The 10,853-nt window shown below is 35.5% G+C and overlaps 1 protein-coding gene and 1 pseudogene across 1 annotated transcript; one reads left to right on the plus strand and one right to left on the minus strand.

Annotated features, from left to right (window-relative positions):
- Positions 1–1,798: 1,798 nt before the first annotated feature.
- On the minus strand, positions 1,799–8,854 carry LOC149376111 (uncharacterized; annotated as a pseudogene).
- A 622-nt stretch (positions 8,855–9,476) lies between these two features.
- On the plus strand, positions 9,477–9,815 carry LOC106640008 (uncharacterized). Its single transcript, XM_014353869.2, has one exon. It carries the CDS (start codon positions 9,477–9,479, stop codon positions 9,813–9,815), a length of 339 nt encoding a protein of 112 aa, XP_014209355.2.
- Positions 9,816–10,853: the final 1,038 nt, after the last annotated feature.

Consider the following 10,853-nt stretch of genomic DNA (forward strand, 5'->3'; position numbering starts at 1 on the left):
TTGTTAAAGAAATATTCGATGTTCGTAGATTGATCGGTACGGCCGATCTATTAACCCCATTTTTTATAGCGAATGAAGCAGCTTTTTTTCTGATTTTTTCACCAATTTTAATGTTACCAGGAAATTGAAACCATACTCGACAAACAATATTATCTTTATCGAAATCTAAATGTACTAACTTACCAACAGCACCGTTGGCTAAGCCATCAGATACATCAATGTTTGAAGTAATGAGATAATAGTTATCTTTAACAAAAGTAATAATGTAAAGTAAACCACCTGTATCTATTACTGACATTTTGTGTATTTTTTGTCTAAAAGCACTTTCCTGTTGAGAATTTTTTGATCCATCATTAGCTGTAGAAATAATTTTGTGTGGTGATTGTTGTAAAATTTTATTATTGTAACTATTAATAACTGTTAATACATCTACATTTTTAAGATATAAACGAACTCCATCAGGGCACAATCCTTGAACTTCAGCTTTTGTGAATAATCTTGATTCAAGAATATCAAGTTCAATATTTGATAATACTTCACCATTACCAATTTTTGTTAATATAGAAGAAAACGTTTCATTGAGTTGCCTCATTACTTGAGTAAGATGGTAAAATTTTAATTTTCGCCATAAATAAGGCCCAACCAGACAAGTTTCAATTGATTTGTAAATAGGCGTTGATCTTACTGGTAGGAGTTGACGTAAATTGCCAATTAAAATAACGTCAATATTTCCATAATCATCTTTATGATTTCCAGTAATTTGTTTTAGACGCGTGTCAATCTTAACCAAGAGTTCTGCACTGACCATGCTTATTTCATCAATGATTAGTACTTTTACGTATTTAAAAAGACATCTGTATAATTGTAAGAGTTCTGATGATAACGGTAATAGATTTGAAAGAGAAATTTTAAGAGCAGTGTGAACGGTTGTACCGTCAATTGCTACAGCAGCTTTACCAGTAGAAGCACAGGTTATGTAAGCATTGCAATAACCATCGGTGTCAGTGAACCTATTGTATAATTCCATAATTAGTCTTATAACAAATGTTTTACCACGTTTATTCTGAAGATGATCAATAATGGTATCTAAGAGTTCTCTTTGCTGTTTGTTTGCAGATCTCATTAAATCGTAAAACTGTTCAGTATCCATTGAATTTTCTCTTTTTTTTGCTATGACACCAAGTTTATTTGAAAGATGCACGTTGCAAATCAGTGTTAACAGCACCTTCAGGATTGCGAAGCAATCTTTCATACGGGTCGGGTTCAAAAATTATGTTAGCTTGATTTTGTAAATCTTCGTCTTGAACAGCGTTTTCATCATTTTCTCTATGCAACTGCTTGCAAATTTCGATAGTTTTCTGTATATCCAAGTTAGATTCAAACTCTTTCTGCGCTCTAAAATTAAATCGTCATTATCTTGATATATTTGAATGAACTTATTTTCAACTAACACATCATTTTCTTTGCTTTTAAAAGGAATGTGTAACAGTACCATTTCTCGTGCATAATCATTAAAGTCAGTCATATCGTAGTTGCGGTACCTAATAACTCTAGGCTTTTGTCTTTCAATATATTCTCCTTTATTATTCAAATAATACTTAGCAAAAAACTGTGCCAACGTAACATCTTCTAGACTGTCAGGTCTTTTTTCGTATTTATCAAACACATTTCCTTTCCAAATATCAACACAATCGTCATCCATTTCATTAAGTTCTTTCATAGTTTTTCTTATTCTCATACGTTCTGTAGGGTGAATAGTAGGTATATAAACGACTGCTAAACATGATTTGGTCATTGGTTAGCGCAATAAGTACCAAGCAGCTTCCTGTGCTAAAATTTCAACAGAATTGAGAACGTCAACACTCATTTTTCTTGTAATTTTAACTACATCAAACTCAGGATTTTCATCCATAATTTCAATAGTTTGTCGTTGTAAATTACTTATACCACGATTGTGTTTGTTCACGTACTCGACAACGTAAGCTGCACAAGAATACTCATCTTGAATAATTTGAAAATCCATATTAGATTTTAAATGATGCAAAACAAATGGATTGAATGTATGGTGCCATTTTTTTGACGGCGTTCGACGATAAAACAACTTTGGTCAAGTGATACCAGCACGGATAATGTTATAATAATGTTCGTCAGATATGATGTCGTTGTGAGTATAAAAATTTTCAAAATCTTCGTAATCGAAATTTTATAAATTAGTTCTAATGAGACTGTAATGTTTCTTATGATTATTAAAAGTTTCTTCTGAAAAATTTGAATCAGTATCTTTCATTGGTATCAATGTCACAGTTTTTTTAGATGGCATGAAAGGTGCTCCAAATCTACAATTTTCTTTTTTATTTGGATCCATTTTTTTATAACAAGTGAAAGTGTGCTCATGAGTTTAAACTTTAATATTTCCTGATGCTTCAGATGCTCCTACTGAAACTAATTCATTAATCATATTGATTACATCATCGTCATTTTTTAATAAGTTTGCAGGTGGATTATCTGACCACAAAAGAATATGAGCATGAGGACTACCTTGATGTTGAAATTCTATTTTTTTTAAATAATCTATCACCCAGTATTTTCCAAATGGACTGTTTGTTTCATTTTGCAGAATGTTCATTAAACAATTTACTAATTTATTAAAATAAATTGCACAAGTAATAGCATCGTCATTGATTAGTTTGGCTTTTCTGATATAACGTAGCTTTGCCAAAAATTCATCAGAAACTTCTGTTTCATTATGTTTTAATGTATATAATAATTTCAATAAATTGTTCCATCCAACTTTATTTGCACTCATAGTTATGAAAGCTGTTGGTGCACCTAATTGTCTAATAATTGCAAAAAGATCTTTTTTTCGATCAGCCCAATACCAAGCAGAATTAGGTATACATCGAAGAAAAGCGAGGTTACCTTCGATACAACTGTTTATATAATTGTCCGATTAAATTTGCTCTTTTGTAATATTAGTTTTATGGCTAATATGTTTAAAAGCTACAGTAACAGCATCTCGAACTTGCTGTCTCATAATTTTAATAGCCAAATATAAGAGATGTTGTGGATCTGCACCCCGACGATCTTTACGTCGAAGTTCACTGGTGGCTTGCATAAATGAAGTAACATTAACTCTTTCCTTGTAATTTCTAAACTGTCCACAATAAATGGTTGGAAATGAAAGCTCTTCAGCGTATTTATCAAACAAAATACTAATAGGCACATTATTTTCGCCAGGTGCAATGTATAACATTTTGTCTTCATTCCACATTAGAGTTTGTTGTTGAGCTGTCAGATTATCTTCCCTTCAAACATGTTCACGAACTTCATCATGATCAATTTCAGCATCATCTCAATAATGATTTAAGGCTTCCTCTTCGATGGAAATATTATAAAATAAGTACAGTGGTGTCTGCACTAAATATATTAACCAGTCCTTGATATAATTTTTTTTTACAAGACCATAAACGTAACTCGATTTATGTATTAACTGCTTCCTAATGTGTACATAAAAAGAATGGTCATCTTGAATATTTTTTGAAAGTTTATTGACTGTTGTTTTAACATCAATTGGAACATTAATAATTTGTCGATAAATACCGAATTGGCCATGAACATGTTTCAGTTTTCTTTTTGCATAAAAGGCATTCTTGGAGAAATAAGTCGCTGTTCAATAAGATTTAACTCTGGTAAATGTGATGGAATGACTGGATATGAAAATCCGTTGTATGTGAATAATAAGGGAATTTTTTGTTTGTCTAAACTTTGTTTACATGTAGAACGAATCGCCACTAAAGTTATGCCGCTAACAAAATTCTATTAAAATATAAATAAGTATTGAATATAAAAATTTGTTTGAGAGCATAATAAAAAAAATTGATTATTTACCGGTAAAATTGTTTTTAAAATATTTTCATGTCCTTCAGATAATAATTTTAAATATTTTTTCCACCAAAGCCTATCGCAAACTGCGCAAGAATGACCAGAAGTATTATTTAAAAAAATGTTAAAAAAATTGAAATGTGCTTGTGCGTGTTAATTATAGTTCGTATATTTCGCCACAACTTCATTGTTATCTATTTCCGAATCAACGTCAATTTCCGAAACAATATTCGAAGGCTCACGAATGTCTTCAATATCAATTCTGTATTGTAAATTAATGTTTGAAACTGGAATTAATGTTGTGAAATGCAAGTTTGTTAGATGCAAATGGATAAAATTTGGAAAATTGTTCACTTTAAAATGAGCGAAGATTTGTCTTTTCATATTAATATTTACATTAATAAAGTGATAATGTATGCATATATTTGTATCATATAATCTTGCAAATATATATATGCAGTCCATGTCTCCGTACTCGTGGTCACTAGAGAGTATCTCATTTGCACTTCTGGGATTCGAACATAAACACAAAAAAGGTGATTGTTGTAGTAGCCGTCTCAGTTGTAGAGGTGTAATCGTAAGATTTAAAAGTTTTAAAAAACAATAGAACAAACAATTTCCAGCTGGCTCAGATGGAATATCTCCGTAAAGATTAAAAATAAGATCCGGTTGAGCACATGTGACACTATACTTATACAGGGTATTATTAAATTCTGTCGGTATACAGACAGAGTCATGTATCGAGCATGGATCATCATGTAACGAGGCATTCGTCCGTAAATTTGTGCATATGTTTTGTCTTGGCTCTTGAGTATTGGTTTGTTTGTCTCTAAAAAAAAAAAAAAAAATAAAGAAAACTAATAACATACTAAAATTTTAAAAACGAGAATTAATACAAATTTAAATTTTATTACGTTAAAAAATTAATTTCGAATTCGTAGCAAATACAAAAGATGTATTTGTCGTTAACTGTAAGTAAAAAATATAATAACGCGTAATACCTTTGAAGATCATAATTCTGTGAAGATAATGCGGCGTTAAGTTGAGACATTTGTTTTTGTAATTTAAGTTTTTTTCTATATCTTTGACAATATTTAGCATTTGTAGACGAACGTTAAAAAAGTAAATAGTAGATTGTTAAAAAGTTCTTTAAAAGTTTATAAACAAAATTAAAACTTACTGGTCAGATGTCTCATCAGAATATCATTTTCATAAATTTGACAATTGTAATGTAGGCATTCGTAATTGTGAAATCAGTATGTCTGTATGTGTTTTCTCCAATTCATGTAAAAAAGGATATAGACTTTGCTTTTTTGTAAAATATTTACTTCTTGTTTTATTTTCATCATCACAAGATTTCTGTGATTTTACTTGAAACGTAATACGTTGTTTTTGTTGCTGATTTTGCTGTTGATTTTGTAGTCGATTTTCGTGAAATGTTACTGTATGTCTTTGATGTAGCCTTAACAATTGAGACGAAGAGTCAAAATTTGATTTGTTTTGAACTGATGTTTCGAAATCAAAAAATGGACTCGTGTCTCCTCTTATTCTTGGATTAATTTTAAGAATACGAAAATTCTAGTTTGGGGTGGCAAAATATGTACTCGTTTGTGATGTGGCATATTTATGTACTTCAAGAGAATTAAAATTTTTTTGTACATTATAAGGAGATTTACTCAAATGTTTTTTTGTCGATTCCTTTGACTTTTTTGTTTTTGATTTTGAAGGACTTCATCCCATTTTAACTGAATTTAAAGAACAAACAGATTCTTAAACTATTAACGTAGTTATTGCTAACAAGTGCAAACTAAAGATTAAAACGCCCTTTGCATCTACAGAAAATCACTATCACAAAATTTTAACACTGAACTCATTGACACGTTGTAACACGATGACAATTAACCTCAAAATAAAATACACATGCTTTCTACGTAGCACTAAAAATCGCTTCTCCTTACAAAGATGACTGTCAAAGAGGGGAGCACTGTCTGTAGAAGCCTGTTGTGGCCGTAGTTCATAACTGATGACAGTCGGCGCCACCATGTGAGAGCCCAAAAAAACTTTGAGCGGGCATTTAAAAATTATATGAAATACATTTTACATAGAATTATATATATAAATTATTCATATAATTATTTACTGACATTTTGCCATTATTTGTTTATCAAATGCCAAATGAGCGCCCTTAATAACCATTAAAATGATATGTAACGCGAAATATACATATCTAACGATCTTACATAATTTATTTATTATTGATGTAATAAATAACTATATTTATAGAATTATATGACATTGTAACATAATTAGTTAGTCGAATTCAAAATCTTAAAAACCACTGATACGTTGTGCAACTCTATCGTATGTTTATTTTAAAAATTTATTTATTTATAAAATAATTTATTTATAATAGTAATAATTACCATTACTGTAATGCCAAAAAAACCTCAGGTTTAATGAAAATTGGTCGGTATTTTATGCATCAAATGCATAAAATACAAATATTTAATGCGTAATAACGCGCCTTATTATGTTTAATCTACATAACCATATTTATGCTAATTAAGATAATTTTTTTTTTTTTTTTTTTTTTTTTTTTTTTTAGATGTATTATTTAGAAAACAAATACATTATTTATCATGAATTAAATGTAGTATCAGTGAATGCATATAAAAATGGAATATCATGGTTACGAACCACACGATACGTACAAGAAACCGAGTTTCTCTAGTCAGCAGCGCTCGTAGCAGAGTGGGTAAGGTACTGGACTTATGTGCAGGAGGTCGAGCGTTTAAATCTCTTTATTGGAAAGTGTTCTTTTTTTTTTTTTTTTTTTAGAATTGTAAAAGAAAAAAATTCAAAGTCAAAGAAAAATTGTTGTGGGAAAATAAAATTAAAATTTGTTAAAAAATTAATTGCTTGGGAGTGTGAGGGGGAATGGTGGGTAAATATAGGCGATAGCAGTAGGGTTGAATTTAGTGCCAACTCAGGCGCAGGATTATCGTCCGGCAATGCTACAGGTGCCTGGGATATGGGCAAACAAGATACGACTGTAGAGGCCCAGACCGATCAGACCTTTGCTGAGGATGCGGTAAAGACAAACACAGAGCTAAGGACTGCAAAGCCTAACCACGATGTGCCCTATGCAATAAATCCACGCATGTAGGAGAAAGCACTAATCATGTGCCTGGATCTAGAGCATGCAGGGCTTCTAGACAGGTCCTAAACAGAAGAAAAAAAAGCCTTTCATAATGCCCAGAGTTCTCTAAGAAAACATAAACAGGGCAATTGACGCAGATGCCCTCCTGCCACAAATATTATGTAAATGAAGGGTAGACGTAGCGCTTATGAGTAAGCAGTACAGTAACTTTAAGCCGCCTAAGTGGCTTAGCAACAAAACAAATATGTCGGCCATTTCAGTCTCTAGACCAGACGAAATTTGTCAAGATTCAAGCAGATCGGAAAGACATTTTGTCTGGTTGAAAAGGAAGGGCATCACGTGTGTCAGATGCTACTTTTTACCAAACACTAGTATTAAGAAATACAGGAGACAAATAAATTACCTTAAAGATACCATCAGGGATGGCATGGAAGGCGACCTGTTAGTCGCTTAAGACTTGCATGTAAGAGCAGTAGAATGGGGAATGCCAGCAACAAACTCTAAGAAAGGGGCAGGCAGTCCTAAATATGGCGGCAAGGCTAGGACTGCTCGTTGTAAACGAATGAAGGACCATGACTTTCCGAAGGCCGGGATTTGGCGAATCAATACCAGACATTACACTGGCTTCAGAGAGCCTTGCGCTAAGACTGAAGAAATAATAGGTAATCGACGACAAAAATGGCAGCAATCACTAATATGTTGTCTTTGAAATCACCGATACAATAGACAGAAAAGGCATAGCACGCAAAACAGTGTGGAATGTTAAGAAGCTGGACACGGAATGACTAGCGGAAAAAGTTGAAAATGTTATCGCTGTTATCTAAAACGATGAACAAAACCTGAACACAGCAGAAGGAGTATAGAAGCTCACCAAGGCAACTATGCAACTCCTTAAAACCGCATGCGAGGCCTCTATGCCCAGGAAAGAAAGATGTAACAGCAAACGCTCAACTTCCTGGTGGCACAAAAAAATTGCGGAGTTGAGGTGCCAATGTTTTAAATACAGACGCATCTATTGAAGGGCCAGAAACAGACGAGAGGCCAGACAATGGTACTCCGAGTACCAGCTTACACAAAAGACGATGCGAGCTGCTATTAAGAACAGCAAAAAGCAGTGCTCGCAGACTTTGTGCTGGGAAGTGAATAACGACCCCTGAGTCAGAGTACACCAGATAGTGATGAAAAAACTGGGGAGACTTGCACCAACTGCAAACAAAGATGCAGATACCATACGGCATATCGTGGATACGCTATTTCCTACGCATCCAGAACTCGAGGATCAAGCAGACTTGGAGTTTATAAAAGACGTACCTTCATTTACCCAGAAGAAACTTGAGCTAGCAGCTGGATTGCGTGAAAAGGAAAAGCTCCTGGTTTAGACTGTTTACTGGCAGAAGTTATTGAGACACTAGTGGAAAAACACCCACAGCTGTTTTTAAATTCATACAATGCATGTCCGCGGTAGGGGTTGTTTCCAACCCCCTAAAAAAACGCACGGCTGGCACTGATCAATAAAGGAAAGGCAAAGCCAAACTGTTCGTCATTTTTCAAGCCGTTACGCATGCTGGATACGCCTAAAACGTTATACGAAAAGCTGCTTAAGGCCCGTCTTCTACAGGTCATACAAAACGCGGAAGACTCATCCAACAGGCAGTACGGATACAAGAAAGTAAGGTCCACCACAGAAGCAGTCGAAGAATTAGTGTAAGGAGTTAGAAGCACTTGAGACATATGCCATAGAGCAAGATCCCCTGTTCTTCTGGTGACCTTGGATGTAAATAACTTTTTCAACTCAGCATGATGGAAGGACATGCTTCACGCTCTACAGTACACTTTTAAAACACCAGACTATCTCTTGAGAGTATTGAGAGATTATATCAAGGACCGCTTCTTGACCTATACGATAACAGAAGGCGGAACAAAGGAAAAGATATCTGCAGGGGCATCCCAATAATCCATAGTTAGACCCAATCTCGGGAACGTGTCATGTGGCGGACTACTCTGCCAGGAAATGCCAGAGGGGTCGTTCTTGGTTCGATACGTGGGAGATGCTGCTGTAGTGATCGTCGAACGTTTGAACTTGTCCAGTTACTACTTAACCAGGTTATGTGGAGGGTGGCTTCATGGAGCAAGAACCACGGACTTGAAGTTGCAGCAGGGAAGACGGAGATGGTACTATTATTGTGAAAAGAGATAGGTACAAGAAGAAGAAGTAATGACGAAAGATGCCGTAAAATACCTAGGGGTGACGCTGGATTGAAAGTTCTAGTTGTGAAGCCACCTTAGTCAAGCAGCAGACAAGGTGGTGGCAAGAGTAGCGGCATTAAGCCGAATCATGCCGAACGTTAAAGGTCCAAAGCCTGCAAAACGCAGGCTCCTTATGTCCACGGCTCAGTCTATTATTCTGTACAGGGCTGTCAAATGAGTGAGAGAGATGGACGTCAAAAAGAAGAGAATGGAAATCCGCCAAGTTCAAAGAATAGAAGCCTTGAGGATAGCCTGCCCCTATCGCACAGTTTCAGAGTTTGTGATAATGGTGATAGCAGGCGTTATCCCCATTGACCTTTTTGCGAATAAAAGACGATTGAAGCACCTTACGGAGCAGGACCTAGGAAGAGTGAAGGCGAAGAAAAACGCCCGGAAAAACCCCTGGGAACGCTGGCAACATAGCTTGCAAGAGGAATCTAGAGGTACGTGGATAGCTTGCCTGATAAAAGATGTCAAGGAATGGACAGAGTGGAAACACGGGGTAGTAGATTACTACCTTACCTAATTTCTCTCGAATCACAGGTATTTTTGCTCGTATCTTAATAAAATGCAGAAAACACAGACGACTGCTTGCAAGTGTTGCGGCTACGTTAAAGATGACGCAGAACATTTTCTCTTTGACTGCAGTAAGAAGCAAGCCGAATGAAATGTGTTGCAGGAAAGGTTCAAAACTTTTAATCCCAACAACGTCATGAATAAAATGCTACTCAACAAAAAAGGTAGACTGCAGTAGCCTAATACATACATACAGTTCTTAGGGCTAAAAAAGAGGATGGTTTTCTGGACGACTGAGTGGAGGTGTGGAGATTGTGGATCGGGTGCCATCGGGGGGTCAGGGAGTTGTGTTTATGCTCTGCGCCCAGTAGGTTTAGAGTAGGGGAGGTGGCGGGCCCTTAAGAGGATGGCCTCTGGGGTGTGGTTGCGGGAAGATTGGTATGCGGTATAAGAGCTTGCGTGGGGGCTTGAAAGCCGGCAAGCTCCTAAGAACCGCTTTGCTATATCACTGTCCTAGCGGTGAGTGGCTGTACTTAAAGGCCCTAATCTTTGCCCCTCGAGCTCTACGGTGGTTGCACTCCTTGCACCTTTGTTGAGGGTAGTCGGGTTTGAGCTCATGCTGGGAAGCATATGCCTATTATTTTGATCCATTTCTCTGAGGAAACAGAGAACAGCAGCTTGGGCGCATGACTCAAACTAGAAAAAAATATCCTAGCGGACGCAAAAGTTACAAGACAAGTTGGTAACAAAATACTTAAGGAAGCCTGAACCAGGGAATAAGCCTCAGTGGCCCCGGCTTGAAGTGTAACTGTTAGAGCAGATTCTGAGCTTGGAGTCCCAGGAGAAAGGTGTTGCCAAATTAGTGGGTATGGTCATAACGAGTTCCACACAGGGAAGGGTTCGTACACCCTTCTACCGTGCATAAAGGCATTCTGGCCGACCACGGAAAAAAAATACTCTGTCATCATTATCATTATCAGCATAATTTTTATCACCATAATTTTTATCATCATCATTATTATCATGATTCTTATTATAATCTTCATCA

The sequence above is a fragment of the Copidosoma floridanum genome, unplaced genomic scaffold (genome assembly GCF_036245765.1).
Source record: "Copidosoma floridanum isolate Cflo_tuat_1 unplaced genomic scaffold, Cflo_Japanese_pri ptg000001l, whole genome shotgun sequence".
Classification (NCBI taxonomy): Eukaryota; Metazoa; Arthropoda; class Insecta; order Hymenoptera; family Encyrtidae; genus Copidosoma; species Copidosoma floridanum.